Here is a 22,391-nt window from a genome sequence, read left to right on the forward strand (position 1 = left end):
TCTCTGGTTTCCTATTTACAATTTTGTAGGCTTATTTACTTTGGATACTTCCATAACTGGGTTGGTTACTGGTTTATGTCATCATGTGTGTTAATGAGCAGTTGTTGTTTGCTGTTGTTGGTTCTCTGTCCAAAAGACTCCCTTTTGCATCCCTTTTAAGGTTGGTCTGGCTTTAACAGATTCCCTTAATTTCTGCTTATCTGGAAATATCCTAATTCCACCATCATATTTGAGGGACAGTTTCGCTGGGTATATAATTCTTGGTTGGAAATTTTTTTCTTTCGAAGTTTTACATATACTATCCCATTGTCTTCTTGCTTGCATGGTTTATGCCGAGAAGTCTGAGTTTAATCTTATTGGTTGCCCCTTGTAGGTAACTTTTTGTTTTTCCCATGCTGCTTTTAGAATTCTTTCTTTATCTTTGGTTTTGGTCAGTTTGATGATGATATGTCTTAGTGATTTTCTTTTGGGGTCTATCCTGTTTGGGGTTCATTGGACTTCTTGAATGGATATATTCTCATCTTTCATCATACCAGGAAATTCTCTTCCAACACATCTTTGACAATTTTCTCTGTGATTTTATTTGTCTTTTCCTGTTCTGGAATTCTGATTAAACATGTTATTCCTTTTGATGGCATCCCAAATGATCCTTAGGCTTTCTTCATTTTGTTTTGATCTTTTTTCTGATTGATCACTTTCTAAAAAAGTATTAAGCTGTTTGTCTTCGGTGTCACTAATTCTGTCTTCCATGGATTCAATTCTACTCCTTTGTCCATTCAATGTGTTATCTACTTCTGAAAATTTAGTATTAATCTGCTGTATTTCTATCTGTAGATTTTGTATCATTTCTAATTTTTCATTTTTTTTTTTCATTTTATTCTTGTATTGTCTTTTGAAATTGTTCTAGGGGTTTCTCTGTGTTTTCCTCAATTTTGTCAGTATTTTCCTTGATCTATCTCTCAGTCCATTCAAGGTATCTAAATAAAGTTCTTTTGAATACCTTATCAGGAAGTTCCAATGCTGCTTCCTCCTTGGAGATGTGTTCTGGATCTGTATCTGAATCCCTTGTTTCTCTTCTTTTATCTTGCTTCTTTCTGTAGACTGTGATGCTCTGTTGTCTCTGAAACATTGTGACATTTTTGTCTGTGTATTTAATTGGTGATTGTATGTTGGAGTGACTTGCCCACAATTTTTGTTTTGTTTGGATGTTATCTATGTAAGCAGGGTACTGTTTCCTCTATTCGCTAGTTGGCAGCACTTACACACTCACCCCCTGTCTCCTTTCCTGTTGTCAGTCTCCTGTATGTCCCTGCTGTCCTTGGCCAATGGAGCCTATTCTTAGGTCCCCAGAATCTGTATGAGAATGCTGTCAATTTAAATATCCAAAATGGCCACTGCTTGTAAACATTCAAAATGCTGTCCCCTTGGTCACTTTAAATATCCAAAAAGGTTGCTGCTTATAAACATTCAAAATGGCTGCTGCTTATAAACATTCAAAATGGCTGCATCCTTGGTCACTTTAAATCTCCAAAATGGCCACAGCTTGTAAACAATCTAAATGGCTTCTCCCTCTGGACAGCTGAAAGTCCACAGCTCAGGTTGTCTCCCTCCTTGCTGTTTCCCTTCCTAGTCATAGGCTACCAGTGCAGTTGTCCTGCAGCCCTTGGTGACCAGAGCTGATCTTTAGATCAAATCTCAGGTCCCAACACCACTTAGAAATATTCAGGCTGTTGGTGCCGTCACAGTAGCTGACAGTCCACAGCTCCATCCATCTCCATACTCACTGTTTTCATTCAGGTTTTTCCACTAGTTGGTGCCTAATCCACTTCCGTATACTTCCTTTCAAAGCTCAGGGCTCCAGGATTACCTTCTGTATCTCTATTAATTGGTTTCTCTTTTCTTTTTGAAAGAGAGTCTGTGTAGCTTTTCTGCCTATACTGTTATCTTACCAGAAGTCAGAACCTTTTCCCATGTAGTTTTACCATCCTTGATGAGAAAAACTTGTGGACTATTCCAGGACAGAAGTAATTCACCTTTGATGACTTAGCTTCTTGGATTTCAAATAACTGCCAGCACTCTTGTTCAAAACTCAATTTTTTCATGAGATGTAGTAATTAGTTCAACAATTTAAAAAACATTTGCCAATGACCTGCTTTTTACAAAAATAAAAGGCTTTCTTTAAGGATATTACTGTCATATTTCTGATTCCATATACAACATTCCTTGTTGTTAGTTGCTGTTGAATCAGTTCCAACTCATGGTGACCTTATATACAATAGGACTAAATGTTGCCCAGTCTTGTACCATAATCTTCATTATATAGTGTACTCTATAATGGATTTACCTTTTGAGTTTACATGACATAATGGCTTTTTTGAAAAGTAAATGATATTCTTTAAGATATTGGCTATACCCTATGCTATTGATAGAACTCCTTAATGTTCAGAAGCATGATGAAGCCAGCACTCCAAGAAGAGTGAGTATTTGTAATATTTTTGAGTAGGGCAGTACTGCCAGCTTACCTGAAACTCCTGGTCATGCAGTTGTGCCTGTGGGGGAAGGGAAAGCTGAAAACAGCTGAACGTAGCTGAGCTGGGGTGGAAAGTGTGGTGGAAAACAGGTTTTGCCACTTTCCAATTGAGGTGCTTGTATAGGTGTTCCCTATGGGTATGTTCTAAGAAAAATCAGTAGTTACCTGCAGTAGAATGTTTTCTGCTTTGTATTGTACTGTCTGCTTATGTTTCTAGGTCCCCCACTAGTCTTTGACTCCTTGCAAAAAATCTGTGTCATAGGAGGATCTCAAGCTTTTGTTATGTTGTTAGGTGCCGTTGAGTCAATTTTGACTCATAGTAACCCTATGTGGTAGACTAGAATTGCCCCATAGGGCTTTCTTGGCTGTAATCTGTATAGAAACATATCTCCAAGTCTTTTTCTGAAGGAGAAAGTTCGAACTGGGTGAGTTCAGACTGCCAGCCTTTTGGTTAGCAGCCAAATGCTTAACCATTTTTGCCATTAGTTCAGCAAATTTTATCAAGTTAATTCTCATTTTCTCATAACAATGGAAAGATATGGGCTCATTATCTTTAGTAAATAAGATAATAAACCTCATGTATACCTCTAAAAGATGGAAACTGTACATGTAGCATAGGATACATCTAATTGGGATCACCCATTATAAATGATTATTCCTCTATTTAATCTCTTCTATAATATACAATATAAAACTGCCTAAATAAATATTGATAAAATGTCCATTAACATTAGAAATTCCATGGTTTTTTTATGTCAGTATTGTACATGAAAGGCACATTGGTCAGCCTGCCCAATCCTGTTTTTGCTTTTAGAATTTCCTGGCAGATTCTGTAACTTCAGCAGCTGCAGTTGTCTTTTCAGCTTGGTTTCCATTCATGGGAATTGGGATGTTCTCTTTTTCCCAGCATGGGTCTCCTTCAGGAGGGAAAAATGTTGTAAACCATCAAGTCAGTGTTCTTCATAAATCACTGGGTTTTAAGACTGAGTTTAAATTGTATAAATTCAGAACAGATTTTTGCACATCAATGATATTTAAAACACCTCCTCCAAAACAGGAAATTTAAATTTAAAACACAGTGATGCAGAGCTCATAAGTCTACTGACCATTGCTCACTGGCCAGGCTCATACAAAAAAAGTTTTCTGGATGATATGCAAATTCACTTAATGGTTTTTGCTGGTGAATTTTCTGAACCTTCCAAGAGAGTCTTTGTTGTTGTAAGAAGTATGTGTTTTACTAAAAGAAACATGTAGAATTGAGACCGTTTAAGGAAACAGTTCCGTGAATGCAACATGAATTCAGGTAGTACTTAGGTGAAACGTCCCGTTTTGTTTTGCTTTTTTCTTTCTTTCTGTATCCCAGCAAAAAGTTGATGTGGTCCTTTACCTCATAAAGCTTGTAATCTAGTAGAAGAGACCCGCGTTAATCACATACATCACAATGTAAAAAGTCTGGGGATATTGAGAGCCCAGGAGAGAGCATATGATGTGTGAGCTGAAATTTGAAGGAGGAATAGGAATTAATTAGGTGAAAGGTGGGAGCAGGAGTGGGAAAAAGACTATTTCAGGTTGAGGATACTTCGTGGGCAAAAATGTACTATAGTTGGTGATTACAGCATAAGATCAGAGAATGAGCAGGAGGTTAACAGCAATTAGTGCAAGAGGGAGGCTGCAGGTACAGCAGAAAGACCTCATCTTTGGATCTTTGTACGAACCAAAGGGAAGTCTCTAAAAGGTCTTAGGCACGTAGAGTGACATCAGGTTTACATTTGTAAAGATCAAGCTGATCATAGTGTGAGGATGGACCGGGGCAGCCCTAGTGGTGACTGTGTTGTTGTTGTTATGTGCCATCGAGTTGGACTCAACTCATAGCGACCCCTCCTTGGGTTTCCGAGGCAGTATCACTACAGAAGTAGATTGCCCCATCTTCCTTCTGAGGAGTGGCTGGTGGGTGACTGTAGAGAGTACAAAGAAGAAGGTATTTCAATGGTCCAGGGGAGAGATGGTGGGCCAGGTGATGTGGTGGGGATGAAGAGGCTGGAGATGCATGAGCAGAGTTAAGAGAAACTTGGGAAATACGCTACTGCTAAAACTTCCATCATTGGAAGTTTGGGTTGTTAAATTATATTCATTTTTCTAGAATGATTAGGGTAAAAGTTCTTGTTAATGTAATATTGTAGTTAATTAAAGACTATTATAAGACATAACAATGGTCAAATATTTAGATTGCCATACAATATTCTGAAAAGTAAATCTATGACAAACAATTTTTAATCTCTCTCAGATTAAGCTTGCTGTTGGGTATCTAAATATCAGCAGGGTCTTCACTATGGGTGCCGTGAGTCACTCTGCAGTGTTAGAGAGGTGTCAGATCTGTGGGCCAACAAGCGTGCATGACATCAAGGCAGATACATCAGAGGAGTTGCTTTTGATAGCAGATTTCTTTGCATTTGTTTACTTCTTTAAAATATCAATTATAACATTAAAAATCAGGATCCTTGGAAATATATGTGTATGTTTATATCCATACGTGATTATATGGATACCCACATAAATAAGTGTAGTCTGTATAGTAAGAGGAGCTCTGGTGGTGCAGTGCCTAAAGCATTGTTCTGCTAACTATAAGCTTGCTGGATCGTATCCACCAGATACTCCACAGAAGAAAGACAGGGCAGTCTACTTCCATAAAGATCTACCACCTCAGAAACCCAGTGAGGGTCACTATGAGTTGGAATTGACTTGGTGGCAGTGAGTTTCGGTTTGTTTTTTTCTTTTCTTTTTTTTTTTTTTTTTGGTTATATAGTAAAAAAGGAGTCCCTGGTTAATGCAATGGCTAACTCATTCAGCTGCTAACTGAAAAGTTGGAGATTTGAGTTCACCCAGGGGTGCTGGAAAGTTAACCATTGGAAATGGACTCTGTAGCAAATAAAATAATAAGTGGACATATAAAAATAAACACAAATATACATATATATAAATATACACACACACATACATACGTGTGTGTGTGTCTGTGTGTGTATGAAAGAAACCAAACCAGTTGCTGTCAATTTGGGTTTATAAAGCTCTTTCACAGGCATCTGTGATCTGATTTAATTGTTGCAGCAAGTCTGAAAGGTAAATATTTAAGAAAGAGCACATCTTCTCCATTTCATAGATGAAAAAACTGAGGCTAAGAAAAGTTAGTAAGTTGCACAAGATCAATTATAATCTGACAGTGTAATAGTTACAATAAAGCATATTATTAGAGCATAAGGTATAAGCAGAGAAGTAAAACAAATGACTGCCTTTTCAGTTTTTTATTGCACAGAGTCTAAGAGGTAAATAATAAAAAAAAAAAAAAAACCTACTTCTATTGAGTCAATTCTGACTCACAGTGATCCTATAGGACAGAGTAGAAATGCTCCGTAGGGTTTTCAAAGCTCTAAATCTTTATGGAAGCAGATGCCTCCTCTTGCTCCTGTCTAGTGGCTGGTAGGTTCGAACCATTCATGTTTTAGTTAGCAGCCCAATGCTTTAACCACAATGCCACCAGTACTCCTTAGGAAATGAATACTCTTATTGGAATAAAAAAAAAAAACACACTGTTAGTAAATATGTGAATATGAATTTAATCTCTTACCCTTATTCAACAAAATTTATTTAAGGAACTGCATATGATACTAATCTTACTGGTGAGCTAAGAAAATTAAAGTAAATTATGAAGTAAAATATGCTAAATGTCAACTAATCTCCTTTGCAAAAGGAGGTGGAGGTTAGGAGCCTCAGGAAAGTTAAGCTGTGCCATAATCGCATGTACAGAACACACATTAAATTGGCACCAAGGAAGAGGGATGAACCACCTTTCAACCCTGAAACAACACTGTGTTGGCTGAAACCTCACACCCTGGAAGGAAAGACATTAGTCATCTTTTGGAAGGCGTTTTGTGCCATAGAGAAGTAATTTTCTAAAGGGCACCTCGGTACTGTGAAAGGAGGTTCAAGAAGTTTCCATAGAGAGCTACAACCCTTAAAGACCCCAGCCCAGCAGTCAGCTGGCAATGTCTATGTGACAACAAAACACAGGAGCTCTTCAAAGAGTTGGACTGAGGCTTGATAGGGAGCTCAGAGGTAAGGTAGTCCAACTCTGTCATAAATCATTGCCGTTGTGCTTGTGGACTCTATGCAAATACTGGAAAAAAACAATTGACTCACTGCCATCAAGTTGATTCTGACTCATCGCAACCCCCGTTGAGTTTCCAAGGCTGTAAATCTTTACAGAAGCAGACCAACTCATCTTTCTTCCACAGAGCAGCTGATGGGTTCAAACCACCAACTTTTTGGTTAGCAGCCAAATGCCTTAACCACTATACCACCAGAACTCCTTATGCAAACATGTGGTTTAACTACTTCTTGACTGGTTTTCCCACCAAAACTCCAGGACCCCATACCCTCATGGACCTGTACCAGTCACTCTTCATTTCTACCCACCCTGGTTCTGTCCCTCATCCCTGCCAGTGACCACATGTTCAATCTTCCCCTTCACTGTGTGTCTAGATCTTTATTATCCCCAGTCATTCTAAAGGTAAGAAAGGGTCAACTTCAGCCCTGTCATAATTTATTGATATAAGCCTGCTGCAAATGTAGGCGGTCTTTTGTTGGTAAAGAATCTATTAGGAGATGACAACCCAAGGATTTTATTTTAAAAAAAAATTCCCTACTAGCTTCCTTGAAGTGACTTTTAAAGCAATAAAAGAATGACAATATACGCTGTCCTGAATTTTACTGTATTTGGCATTGATTTTCATATTGAGGGAGTATTTCTGGTAATTTTTTCTCAACTCTCGATAATCAGGCTAAAGATCTGAGAACATCCGTTTGGCTACTCATTTTACATCTACCCTGGAAAGTTGCAGAGCATGGCCAGACTCAAGGAAAGGGAATGAGTTCTATGTTAGAGGCAAATTGCTAGCCAAAGTATTGATGTTAGTATTTGAGGGTTTTCTTTGTTTGTTTGTTTCTCTTTTTTTCCTAACTAATAGTTAAATAACCCTTCCAATACAAACCAAACTCACTGCCATCAAGTCGGATACGCCTTATAACAACCCCTCCTTGGGTTTCTGAGGTGGTATCACTATGGAAGTGGATTGCCCAATCTTCCTTCCAAGAAGTGGCTGGTGGGTTTGAACCACCAGCCTTCTGATTAATAGTAAAATGCCTTAGGCACCATGCCAGCAGAGCTCCTAAATAACCCTTACAAAAACCAATATTAAACCCAAGAGGCAAAGGTTTTGTCTTTTATTTAACGTGCTAGTTGACTATGTTTTTGAGTTAAGTGAAAAAACTCAACCTCAAAAAACCAAACATTGCCATCAAGTCAGTTCCAACTCATAGCGACCCCCACTGGGTTTCCAAGGCTATACATCCTTACAGAAGAAGACAACCTCATCTTTCTTCCATGGAGCAGCTGGTGGGCTTGACCCACTGACCTTTTGGTTAGCAGCCAAATGCCTTAATGCACTATACCACCGGAGCAAAAGGACTGGAAATTAGAAAGCAAATCAACTACTTGGTGAGACTTTTCAGAATGTGTCTCACCCTTAAGTTTTGAGGACCCTCTTAGATGTCCCTTCACTGTTTTCCTTCTTACTCTCTGAACCAGCCTGAGCCTGTATACCTACTTCTCTAGGATGATTTAGCAAAGTGGAGTTTATTACACATCACTCACATTAGGCAAGCTCACTGCCCTACATACCTGCAACTCTCTTTCCTTATCACAATTGAAGAGTGTTATTAAATTTTAAATGAAAAAAATCTCTTATCTTGTTCTAAATATTTTTTTAAACCTCTAGTTATTGAAAGGGGATTTTTTCACTAAGAAGTAAGAGATGAGTGGGTTGAGAAGATAGGAGACGGGATATCTCTTTCTTTAAAATGTGTTTAAGTTTTTGTGTTTTCTGTTGTTGCTCTAATATGGTACCTGATTCAAATAGGTAAAATGAAAAATCTAGGCAATTATCCAGCTGAAGGAACTATTGGTAAGGAACTTTGACTTGGATTCATCAGAGTGTTGGTTTTCCAGGATAAAATTCACCATAAAAGAAGTATTGTGAGTTCTGGTTGTGAGATACAAAGATTTCATGAAGCCAGCAGCACTATGCTGTTAAGATGAAATGTAAGCTTTAACTATGAATTCAATTATTTGGGTTATTTTAGTTTCCAAAATTTGTGGGGCAATATTTCCTGCTCTTCAATCAGTTTAATAAAACTGTGCCATGATGACACAGCCCTGGGTCACAGCTTAAAGCTCATTCCAGAACGATAGGAGAGCCTGGTTTTCCTTGGTAATATGAAGAGAGTGAAGGGCCCTGGTGGCACACTGGTTAGGCTACTAACCGAGAGGAGAGACCTGTGGTTCCAACCCAGGCATTCAGTGGGAGAAAGATGTGTCAGTCTAGGAAAACAGAATAAAAATTACAGCCTTAGACCCTCTAGAGCAGTTCTACTTTGTGCTATAGGTAGAAAGAGACCAGGGAAAAGGGTGGGAAATAAGACAAATGCCTTTGGATGTCAATGTAGAACTCGAAACTTTTGTGATTTTGGTTCTGCTCCAGGCACCAAAATCTGTTCTAGGATGGGAGGAAAAACCTTCAAAATTTAAGAAGGAATAGCCCTCTGTTTTCTCATTTTAGCCCCTCAGTGCCTTTGACTCTCTTGTTGTATTTCTGTATTTTCTGTTACTCCTTCTTGAAGTGTTTAGAATTTCTTTCCATACTACTCATGTGTCATTCTACAGTTACATGGATGAATTATAAAAGGGATATTTTATCCTAAAAGAATCATTTTGGTACAATATTTATTGCCAGAGTAACTCAATTTTTTTTAAGGCTAGCTACTAAAATAATCTATTATGAAAATCCTATTTTGATTTAAAATGGAAAAATATCTCAAGGCTAAGGAATCTGCATAAATATATTATCTTGAGACTGAAAAACATATTCATTACTAAGAATTCTAATTTCTTATGTTTATTATCTAATTTTTCCATTTATTCATAGTGAGCATTTAAATACTTTTCCTTTATCACATAAATTTAGAGAAGATTTATCAGATTTTTTAATCCAGTTTACATGCTATCATCTGTTAAACTTATTAGATACTTGTGTATTTACAGGAAAATGTGGTTGTTTGAAAATAGGCAATGCGATCTAATGCTATATAATTATGATTTAGAGGAGCTCTGCCCAATCTAAAAAATTGTTTTATTAAGTCGTTTTATCATCTTTAGCTACCTTCTCTCTGACTGTGGTCAACATCAGACCCTCAACATAATTGTATCTTAGAACCCCAGCAAGGCTGAAAACGTGGAGTTTGAGATCTAATGCTTTTCCACTAGTCACAACTTTTGAAGCATTTTTCCTCCAGTCTATATAACATTTATAAAAACTACCTAGTGTTCTGAAAGAAGAGTAGAGTATTAAGGGATGCAACCTCTAGCACATTTCACCTTCTGCCCTCAACTAGAAGAAAAGCACTTGTTCAATGTAAGGCCTCAGTGTGAGTTATACCTGGATTGATGCCTGGGAATGAAAGTCCTTAACTGAAATTTATCATAACTTCCATGGTTACCAATATTTTCAGCAGTGGGACAAAAATACCTCCAAGAACAACATATTCTGCAAATTCTGGCCCTACTAAAGAAAAATAGAGCAAACCTAAGGCAGAGGGCCTCCTTCTCTTCAACCACAGATCTTTCATCTGTAACCACTCTCTCTCCCTTCCCTGCCTTTGTTGACCTTACCTCAGGTTTCCTTGTTCTCCACTCTTCCTACTCTGAAAGGGCCCCAGCCCTTGAAAACTGGGAAGGACCCATTAACCAATGCAAGATACTTGTGCACTTTTGTTTATTCACACTACTGGTGATAAAAAAAATGTTTAATTGCTTATTAAAATGATTTTCTATATTAGCAAATTGGATAGGGAATATTGGTTTATAGGTATTGGAAGTTTTTGAAAAACATCAGATTTAGTCCTGATGAAGTATGAAGATGAGATGCAATCCCAGTGTTCTCTACGCCCTAATCCCTGGAAAGGTGACTCGGCCTGCAGGCTGCTGGTTCTGAAGTTTTTGAGTGTGGAGGAAAGTCTGTCCCTCACTCTGAGACTTGAACCCCAGCATAGGCCTGGCCAGGCTGCAAAAAGGTACCCTCTCTCCAGCTGTTCTTCCCCAGCCTAGCTTCTCCCCTCCTTTTCCACAGCACAGGAATCTTCAGGAGGATTTTGCTTTCTGAAACACTGACATTTAATTTTTATTTATTACAGCTGCTGCTTTTTAAAACTAGAACTTCCCTTTGTTGTTATTGTTAGGTGCCCCGAGTTAAGTTTTACTCATAGTGACCCCCAAGTGGCAGAGTAGAACTGGGGTTTCTTAGGCTACCTTATGTGAAAATAACATTGCAGATAAAGAAGTGACTAAGATCAACGTCTTCAATAATTGTTATATTACTTACATCACTGTGCACTTTAGCTATATTTCTTAGAGCTAAATGTATTTGGATTTCTCAGAAATTTGGTAATAGAGTAGTTACTAATAAAATTTTAATTCAGTGTTGAGAATTTAGTGGCATTTCTCTACAGTCAAAATATGTAGTCATTGTTGATCAGTGACCTCAATGGGAATTTATAGAGTACCTATGTGCCTTGCACTGTGTGAGGGGCTTGTTAATGACCAAACAGAAAGCTAAATCCAGAGGAGGGAAATCAGCCCAGTGTCATTTCACTGTGGTCACAGCCCATCATGTAGAAATTCTGCAAGCTCTTTTCTTGATACTTCATAATAATGTAATTTTCTCTGAAATAAAATCATGGGCCACATTCTAGTTAAGATATTAAATAATTAAACATATAACATATTCCTAGACATATTTTCCCTAATTTAACTATACTCACTCATCTAATTGTACTCACTCATTGCCATCTAGTCGAACCTGACTCATAGCGACCCCTCCTTAGGTTTCTGAAGCAGTATCACTACAGAAGTAGATTGCCCAGCCTTCCTTATGAGGAGTGGCTGGTGGCTCTGAACCACCAGCCTTCTGGTTAGCAGTCAAATGCCTTAGGCATTGTGCTAGCAGAGTTCCTAACTTAACTATATGCTTCAAAAAAAGAGTACTTTCAAGATTTTGCCCTGCTTTTCCAGTTGTACAAGCTAAAATGTAATTTGTAGTTTTCTCCATGAATATTCTATATACAAAAGGACAGATAAGTCTCAGTGTCCATCAAGCATACTACAGTAAGTTTTACTTTTATATCATCCCATGCTAAACCATTCACTCTATGAAAACAAGGATTGTTTACCTTGTTGAACTCTGAACCTTCAAATTCTAAATCACAGTGCCTCAGTTCAGCAGTTCTTAATAAATCGTAACTGAATGAATTGCCCCTCCTGGAAACTTTCCTCACCTCCCACTTGTAGCTTTCTTAGAGCTTAATTCAAGCCCCACATCCTCTTAAAAACTCTCCAATGTGGAAAACAGCTTAGTAGTTCCTCGACAAGTCAGACATGTGAGTACCATATGTATGGCCCAGCTATTCTGCTTCTGAAAGACTTGACAGGAGCATGCAAACAGATACTTGCATACTAATGTTCATTTCAGTATTAATTATAATAACCAAAGGTGGAAACAACCCAAGTGTCACAGTATTAATTATAATAACCAAAAGGTGGAAACAACCCAGGTGTCAATCAACTGATCAAAAATAAACATAATGGGATCTATACATACAATAGAATATGTATCAGTCATAAAGAGAAAGGAAGTTCTGATACATGTTATGACATGGATGAACTTTGAAAGCATGCTGAGTGAAATAAAGCAGGCACAAATATGATCTCAAATATGTGAAATATCTAGAATAAACAAGTGCACAGAGTCCAAAGTACATTAGTGGTTATCAGGGTTGGGGGTAGACAGGAATGGGCATTATTTCATGTTGTTGTTGTTGTTAGGTTCTGTCGAGTCATCTCTAACTCATAGCGACCCTATGTACAACAGAACGAAACAATGCCCACTCCTGTGCCAGGCTCACAGTTCTTGCTGTACTTGAGCCCATCATTGCAGCCACTCTGTCAATCCATCTTGTTGACCCTCTACTTTACTGAGTACATCCTTCTCCAGGGAATGGTCCCTTCTGACAACATGACCAAAGTAGGTGAGACAAAGTCTGGCCATTCTCACTTCCAAGGAGCATTCCAGCTGCACCATTATTTCATAATGGGTATTAAGTTTCTGTTTGGGGTGATGAAAATGTTTTGGAAATAGAGAGTGATGATGGTTGTATAACATGGTGAGTGTAATTAATGCCACTGAATTCTACACATAAATGATTAAAATAACAAATTTTATGTTATATATATTTTAACACAATAAAATGAAAAGAAAAACACAACTCTCCCTTATATTGGCACATTATTTAGTATAGTATATTACCAGGGAAGTACCTCAGCAACTTGCTTATGTGTTTTTCAGAAACTTTTGCCTTAAATGCATTTTCATTGTATTCCTATCACCCCCTAATTTATGTTCTGTTCATTTCTCTTATTCTTAACTACCCATCCCCAAACATATTTAATGCATTAGAAATATACATGTTATGTGTTCAGTTAACCATGAACAGTTGATTAATCATGGTTATATTCATTCACTCAACAAAGATTCGTTGAATTCCAGCTTTTTTCCTGGCATCATTCTAGAAATGGTCAACACAGCATTCAATAGACAAATATCTCTGTTCTCTTTGTTGTTGTTAGATGGCATTGAGTTGGTTCTGACTCCTAGTGTCCCCATGTACAACAGAATGAAATTTTTCCTGGTCCTGCACCATCCTCACAATCTTTGCTCTGTTTCAGCCACGGGGTCAGTCCATCTCATTGAGGGTCTTCCTCTTTTGGATTGACCCTCTACTTTACCAAGCATGATGTCTTTCTCCAGGGACTGTTCCCTCCTGATAACATGTCCAAAGTATGTGAGACCAAGTCTGGCTATCCTAGCTTCTAAGGAGGATTCTGGCTGTACTTCCTCTGAGACAGATTTCTTCATTCTTCAGGCAATCTATGGTATATTCAGTATTCTTTGCTGACACATAATTTAAATGCCTCATTTCTTCTTCAGTCTTCTTTATTCATTGTCCAGCTGTTACATGCATATGAGGTGACTGAAGATCCCATGGCTTGGGTCAGTTGCACCTTAGTCTTCAAAGTGATGCCTTTGCTCTTCAACACTTTAAAGATGGCTCTGGCAGCAGATTTTCCCATTGCAATGTGTCGTTTGATTTCTTGACTACTGCTTCCATGGGCATTGATTATGGATCCAAGTGAAATTAAATCTTTGACAGTTTCAACATTTTCTGTTTAGTATGCTATTGCTTACTGGTCCAGTTGTGAGTTTTGTTTTATTTATGTTGAAGTAGAATCCATACTGAAGGCTATAATCTTTGATGTTTATCAGTTAATGCTTCAAATCCTCTTCACATTCACCAAGCAAGGTTGTATTATCTGCAAATCACAGGTTGCTAATGAGTCTTCCTCCAATCCTGATGCTGCATTCTTCTTCTAGAGTCCTGCTTCTCAAATTATTTTCTCAGCATATAGATTGAATAAGTATGGTGACAGGATAAAACCCCAACACACAACTTTCCTGATTTTAAGCCATGCACTGTCCCCTTGTTCTGTTCGAATGACTGCCTCTTGATCTATATACAGGTTCTACAGGAGCACAATTAAGATCTGTTATTACTTATTATAATAATATTGGTTCTCTTATTACCTGCTGTAATAAGCTTAATAGCTCATTACCTACTGCCAAGACACAGACAAGCAAACAAATGAGTGAATGAATGAGGATGACAAGAATATTAGGTACTGATGAGTGCTGCGAAGAGTCTTATGTATGACAGTGACTGGAGATTGAAAGTAAACAAACATAAATTAATGCACAATTACGGCCTCTCAGAGGAGTTAACAATTGATATGAGACCTGCATGACAGTAGAAAACTGTTATGGAAATATCAAAAGAAGAATATTCATTCAGAGAACTGTTGGATAGGAATAATGTTGAGAAGCAGAAGGGTAAGTGTGGTTTAAGGGTAGTGAGGAAGAGGACTTCTGTTTAGAACTCTGGGATTTGAGATGCTGTTAAGAGGAGATGTAGCTATGTGAAGACATCCTGTAAACATATGAATTGAAATTTTGGTGATAGGCAAGATAAGAGGGAGTGTGGATGAATATAAAAATCAGCATTTGGTACTTATACCATGTAACTGGGTAAGATTAGAATCCAGTGGAACAGTGTAGCTATAGAAGTGGTGGAAACCCAGAATTGAGCACATAGACATATCAACATTTAAGAGTGAAACACAGAAATCCATTAGAGACCAAGGAGGAATTCCCATCAAAGTAAGAAGAAAATAATGTAAAAAACCTATTTCAAGAATGAGGAAATAGTTGACTGTGTTAAGTGTGCTGAGAGGTCTAGTAAAATTGGAATGGAAAATTGAATTAGCAATATGGGAGTCATTATTGTGGCTTATTTGTGAGTGGGTTGAGGAAAAAAAAAAGAAGTGGAGACAGCAAAAACTAACCATTTCAAAAGTTTTATTGGGAAAGGAAATGGAGAAATTGAAGCTTGAAGAAGATTGGAAGTTAAGGGAGGAATTTTTGGTTTGTTTTTCAAAGAGCTGCTAGAATATGTTTGTAAGGTAATAGGAATAACCAAGGAGAGAGGAACAGAGGAAGAAATTGGTGAGGCAGCAAGGAGACAGTTAAATTACAGAAGCAAAATCCTTGAAAAATTAAAAGGGGTTGGCTTCCAAAGCATAAGTGATACTTTTTAATAGGCCAGTAAGTGACCCTAAATATGAAGACTCTTCCCCAATATGGAAATGTTTACATGTTAAAATAGTAGAAAACTAAAGCAGGTCAGGAAGTAAATATATTAGGTGAAGTCACATGAATTTGTTATCTTTCAGTTACTTTAGACCAACAAAAACACCAGTTTTCTATAGTTCAACCTTGTTGTTGCTATGTGCTGTCGAGTCGGACTCGATCCATAGTGACCCCTCCTTGGGTTTCCGAGGCAGTATCGCTATGGAAGTAGATTGCACAACCTTCCTTCTGAGGAGTGGCTGGTAGGTTTGAACCGCCAGCCTTCTGGTTAGCAGTCAAATGCTTTAAGCTCTATGCTACTGTATAGTACACTATAATTACTACCATGATAAACTATACAGATAAAATAGCTCAGAATACGCAGATTGAAAATTGAAGATTTCCTTGCAAGTGTTTTTATTTTTCTTTCTTCTAAATTGTATGAAGCTGTTACAGAATTTTACAACAAATATAAGGAAAATGGTAAAGCTTTTTAAATGGAATATTGCTTATTTCAGCTCGAATTTAGTATTCAGTTCTTATGGATGCTGAGCAGAACAAAGACAGAAGTCAGATTCATTCCATTATTTGTAATCATTATAGTTCTAGTTGAGTGTGATCTGGACTAAGGGATCAAAACTTCTACTGCATACAATATTGTAAGATTCCTTTTCTTAAGCTTTTTGTTTCTTAATAATTCAGATCTAAAATTTTTAAATGAGTCCATGTAGTGTATAAAATTTATCTTTAAAAATGTTTCAGTTGACTTGAATATTTATATCTTCTTTTTCCCCAGGCTTATTTATATTTATCTTCCATTGTGCTATGAAAGAGAATGTTCAGAAACAGTGGAGGCGACATCTCTGCTGTGGGAGATTTCGGTTAGCGGACAACTCAGGTAAAGGAAATGCTGTTCATTTGTTGTTATATCTGAAAGTACTCTGAAGCTTGCCATGTAGTCTTTATTATTTGAGCAATGTAGTCCTGATGGTAGCGGGTTATAAAGTTGGAGCATATAACGATGCTTAATTGAAATCTTAGACTATTAGTAGTGTCAGAGATCTGAGGACTTTGAACCCAACTCTCCTGTTGTGCAAAGAAGAGACATGGATTCAGAATCGGTAAAGTGACGTCCCTCACAGCTTTATGTCTGATTTAACACCTCAGATTTCTAGAAGTTCCACTATGCCATACCTATGTTTTCAAAGTTTTGAGATCCTAAATTACATTATTAGGAGCTCTGGTAGCATAGTGGCTAAGGCACTTGACTGCTAACCAGATGGCTGGCGGTTCAAACCCATCAGCCACTCCTTGGAAGGAAGATGGGGCAATCTACTTCCGTAGTGATACTGCCTTGGAAACCCAAGGAGGGGTTGCTATGAGTCGGGTCCGACTTGACGGCACATAACAACAACAACAACAAGAAGTTACATTATTAGGCAGAGAGATTTATTATTTATTTGCTTGTCTTCAGTGGCTACTTTTTTTTTTTTTTTTTAACCGTTGTGGTTATTTTTTCACTATTCAAATGGGATTTTAAATAACATATACAGTGTCAAAGTAAGAAACTTGTTTCTACAGTTTATTATACTGTTTATGTGTCAGTTTCCTCTCTGAGCCCTTAGCAGCATATCAGAAAATCAGATGTTCCAGGTAAGTTATGTAAGTAATGCAGTGGTGTTCTTTCAACATGTAGAGCATATTCCCCATGAGGCAGATTGATGGAGAACTATGTCATTTCTTTCAGATTGGAGTAAAACAGCTACTAATATCATCAAGAAAAGTTCTGACAATCTAGGAAAATCTTTGTCTTCAAGCTCTATTGGTTCCAGTTCAACCTACCTTACATCCAAATCTAAATCCAGTTCTACCACCTATTTCAAGAGGAATAGCCACACTGGTGAGTCATTCAGGCCATAGAAAAGATGTTCTCTGATTCTAATTATATTTTCATTGGGAAAATTGGCAAATCATGAAGACTGATGGATCACGGTGCCCAATAGGGTGCTTATTTTAGATTTATGAAAATAAGTCTATTTTAAGACTTTATCCAGCACCTTTGTGAATATTTTGTCTATTTATTTTACAAACAAGTCTGTATCATCAACTCTGAATGTTACTGTAACATCATAATTTGATACCTAGCCCAAATATCTGCAAAAATCACAGTATTTTGTTTAAAATTTCTGTCTTTTTATTTTAAAAATGTGGAAATTGGGTGGCTAGTTTTTTTCAGCCTATGATGAAAGATACTTGACAATCCAATGTAGCAACAGGAAGAAACATGATCCAGGGCATATGTTACATTTCAAACTTACGTTCTTAACTGTTGGGTGGTATTATAGGCAGTTGGTCTTTAAATCCCTGATTAAACATGAAAGAATAGAGAGCATTCTATTTGGAAGGTGGTACAGACTATAAGAAGCAGGATTTGTTCCTCTCCTGTTTTCTCATGTTATTTACTGCGACCACAAGTTTTCACACTGAGCACATGTATGAATAATACTGCAGCAGCAAGGAAATAAATATATATGTTTTTAATAGTATTTGGTAGTCAGTGAGTGGTGTGAAAAAGTCTAATCTTTTAATAACTTTGAAGAGGAATAATAGAATCACTACTTTTAAATTCTAAATAAACTTCTGGCAAACAACTGTCTACATTTAGCATACAGCACTCTACTAATTAAAAACTTTTCCAAAATAAAAATATAAATTAAAAAAAAAAAAAACCTGACTATTATATATGAGCAGAGGTGAATGGCACAGAAAAGGTTAATATTTGATGCTTGGGAAATAGGGAGTGAGGGAGTGTGATGGGTAACATATCCATAAATGTCCAAACTGCAAACACTTAAGTTATAGATGACCTTCATGTACATTTGAATTCTTACACACAACCCACCTTGCACCACTTTCTCTCCTTTGCTATTGGAATAACCATTCCCCAGTATTCATAATGACACTGTGTGTATGTGGTGGAGGGAAGAAGTTTGATTATTTAGAGAGTTTATTACTCCTGAAATTAATTAAAGAAAGATCTGAAATTTGGAGCAGCTTAGGATAGCATTTCTTAAAGTTGCTTAGAGTCAAAGGTATTTTTTAGCTTTAATCTCTCTTACAGAATAAGGCATGGCCTTTGAGTCATGTACAAAAACAGTTTTGCCTAAAATGAAGAGGTCTATGTACCCTTGCTTAAGACACTGATATAAGAAAATTGATAACATATATTATTCTAATCTACAACAATCTGGGGTAGATTATTCTACATACTTGTTAGCTCTCTGACACAGCATATTCTTTTCTTAGAATACATAATTTTTTTATTTAATCAGTAAGATAAAATTTAAAGTTATATTCTCATTTTGACTCATTATCAGTCAAATACGAGTGAATAGGCATTAGACCAATTTAATTTTTTTTTCCCCCTTAATACAACTGAGACTAGCTAGCCTGAAGAAATGCTACTGTTAAGTGGGGGAGAGAAGATAACAAGGTAGATAAATTGGAATGTGGGAACTTTAGAACTATTAAGAAAAGAAAATTGGCTAGAAGACGAAAGAGGAGATGCAGAAATTGAGGAACCAAAGGTAAACTTCATTATTTCCAAAAAAAATTTAAGAATGTAAGATCATTTTTCTGTTTCCCATATAACGAACACTTGGGGTTAGATAGGTTCTTGTCAACTAACAGAAAAATATAGCCAGTTGTATGACTTTATTTCTATGGGATAATAAATTTTGGTTTCTCATCATCTAATTTACCAATGACCTTGTGGTACCTGGCCCATTCTCAGTGGGGCTGCTGGTATACTTGGAAGCACTTGAGGTATGCAAGAAAGCACTGCCGATCATCATGACTGTGTAGTTGACTTGTTTCTTGGAATTGATCTAGCCATTCATATGTTTATGGTGTAGATAATGTCTTCTAAGAGCATTCCTTCAACAAAAGTGGATCATCCAGGTAAACTTTCATTAACTTTTCGAATGCATGATTTTTTTTTTTTTTATTTGCAAGGTAAAGAGAATATTTGCATGGATTAAGCTAAGACTCTTGCTGCATCAGCAAACTTGCTTGTTCCTTAGGATATGTCTCAGCTGGCACAATGACATTCCTGTCCTGAACTGGAATTTCCAAATAGTATGTGTTCTGCTGGCTCTTGTTTGCATGGGGTGTCTGCAAGCCGCTCCTTCTAGGCAATGTACCATGCTCTAGAGTTAGTGGGGCGCATGTCTGGTTAAATCACAACAGGAAGCAGTATTTGAGAGAAGGTTCATTATAGAAAAAAATGAAATTCTCTGCTTTCACTGCTGTTATAGATTACTAGATATGTCATGGTACATTCATAGAAGTCATAAAAGAGAAATTCTCAATCCCAAGCCTGCTTGTTGAAGATTTTAATCTGCTTGAAATTTCAGCATAGTTCATTTCTCTAGCCCCTGGTTTTCCGCCTTCCAGCTAAAATCAAAATCATTATTACCCATCATTTAATGTTCAACGAGAAGACTTGGAATGCCATATATTTTGAAAGACAAAGTTCAGGCTTTTACTTTATTAGACTGTGAAGACTCATACAATTGGATCACATCTCTGGAATAGAGCTGGTCAAAACTCTCTGAAAGTATGTGTCCCTGGAAACTGTCCATGAAGATGAATGAATATACTCTTAACTTTCTCTGAGGATGTGTGTTTTTTTAAAAAAATATGAAGCATGAATTGTTCATTGTTAAGATTCAAGTCAGTAGAACAATTCCCAAAAGAAAACCAATGGCTAGTGAATACATGAACTTGAGGAAAACATAGCGTTGATCCTCATACTGGGAACCAAGTGGGAAGTGGTCTTTATGTTCTGACTCCCTGAGCCGCCTTCTCACCGGCACCGGGAGGTGATCATGTCTGCCCATTATTCCATGACACACTTCTTCCTTTAGTGCAGGATGAGAGCGCCATTTTCTATTTTACTCCTCCTTTTAATTACTGTTTACTCCAACAGAAGACAACAGCTGAACAATCGGAATAGCTCCCAAAGACAACAGATATAATGATGGATTTAACCAAAAATTGATGAAATTTTAATGTTACAACACAGACTAGGTCCAATTTACTCTAAACATAAAATGCCTGGATTGAATATTTCAATTTTGGAGCCATGGTTCCTTAAAGCAGCTTTTTGTAATAGAGTTTTCTGTCTCTTCTGTACTGCATAGACAATGACCGTGGAGGACTGAGTGCTTTGTAGAAGGTCACATTGTTTCCGTCATCACTGTGAAATCTCTGTAGTTAAACATAGGATAGAATTTTCATCCAAATGTTGGAAGAGGAAGAAAGGCAGGTACTTACAAGATGCTCTTACAGTACATGAAGACAACCATAGGTATTTATAATAGAACATAAGTGAATTTCAGAGCGCTCTCTGAACCAATTTTAGAAAGCTTTGAGGCCTAGAAAAATAGTCTTTAACTACATGACTTGATGGCACATAACAACAACAACAACAACACTGCAAAATTCAGGACAGAAGTTTATCATTTTATAAGAAGTCCATTATTCCAAACCCAAATCCACTGTCGAGACCATTCCGGTTCATAGCGACCTTATAGGGCAGAGTAGAAGTGCTCCATACAGGGTTTTCAAGGCTATAAATCTTTTTGGAAGCAGCCAGCCACATCTTTCTTCCACGGAGCAGCTGGTGGATTCAAATTGCCCCATTTTCACTTGGCAGCTGAGCACTTTAACCACTGTGCCACAGGGCACCTTAGTCCACTATTGCTATGTTTAAATTGCTCTGATATCATTGCCGTCTGCAGTAATATTATTCTGAGACTGTAGCATAGTTCATAAAATAAATAGTTTTATATGTAAAATGTTCTTAAAGAGAATTTTAATTTCTGCAATTAATAAAATAAATTTAAAAAGATGCCTTTTTGCTATATTCTTATCATTTCACACAGTAACAACTATGGTGGAATGTATCCAAATTAACCTTTTGTGTTTATTTTCATCCATTTTTATTCTCCAAAATCCTTCAAATTTCATTTTTACAGAAGTTTTTTTATTACGAAAGTGTCAAGCGCACATCAGAGTGGAGAATGGAGTAGTAAATCAATCAACATGTGCCCATCAGCTCCTATAAGCCCATCTCCTTCTTCCCTTCCCTTTATTATTTTGAAAACATATCTCAGACATTATTTCATCCTTAAATAGTTGATCATATTTAATTCATTTGTTCTCTAATCTGTCACCTCTTCTCTTGAGCCATTTGTGACATATAGTTAGAAGCAATTTTCTGATTTTCAAAAATTCATTGATTCTGAAAATATGCACAGACAAGAACATTTCTTAAAACAAACTCCAACATAAATTACTAGTGGGCATATTAATGTCCAGTGAATATTAGGTGTGCACTTTGAAGATGAAGAACATGAACTTTTCATGCTGCATATAACCAACCTAAGAAAGAGCCAGAGCTTTGTTTCCTTTGTGTACTTCTTTAATGGAAAAATTAAAGTGTCCAGTGTGTTTGCGCTAGGCGTGTCATCAGCTCATCTTGTGGCCTAATTTTTTGTATCCTTTCTTGCAGACAGTGCATCCATGGATAAGTCCTCATCAAAACTGACCCATGTTGATGGAGAACAAACATCAATCATCCCTGTCCATCAGGTCATTGATAAGGTCAAGGATTATTGCAATGCTCATTCAGATAACTTCTATAAAAATATTATCATGTCAGATACCTTCAGCCACAGCACAAAGTTTTAATGTCTTTAAAGAAAAGGAATTCATCTGTAAAAATGTGGAGATATGCATGCAATGATAAAACAATGGGCAGATGTAAATGTGCTATTACCTAAGTAATTGCATATATATGAGGAATATTTTTGTTAAGAAGGCTTTTGTGAAAGGCAGAATTACCCTCCTCAGTGTATTTCTTCCATGGGGAAGTATTTCACCATGTCTGAAAC

At 37.0% G+C, this 22,391-nt stretch overlaps 1 protein-coding gene across 1 annotated transcript in view; it reads left to right on the forward strand.

Annotated features, from left to right (window-relative positions):
* The window catches only part of ADGRG6 (adhesion G protein-coupled receptor G6), a 186,089-nt gene extending 163,901 nt beyond the window's left edge, over window positions 1–22,188 (forward strand). Inside the window, exons 24-26 of the mRNA XM_042782040.1 lie at window positions 16,229–16,330; window positions 17,180–17,332; window positions 22,010–22,188. Coding sequence (XP_042637974.1) covers window positions 16,229–16,330; window positions 17,180–17,332; window positions 22,010–22,188 — 434 coding nt within the window. The remainder of the gene's footprint in view (window positions 1–16,228; window positions 16,331–17,179; window positions 17,333–22,009) is intronic.
* Window positions 22,189–22,391: the final 203 nt, after the last annotated feature.

Source organism: Orycteropus afer, unplaced genomic scaffold (assembly GCF_000298275.1).
Source record: "Orycteropus afer afer isolate SDZICR_OR568_19922 unplaced genomic scaffold, OryAfe1.0 scaffold00226, whole genome shotgun sequence".
In the NCBI taxonomy this organism is placed as follows: domain Eukaryota; kingdom Metazoa; phylum Chordata; class Mammalia; order Tubulidentata; family Orycteropodidae; genus Orycteropus; species Orycteropus afer.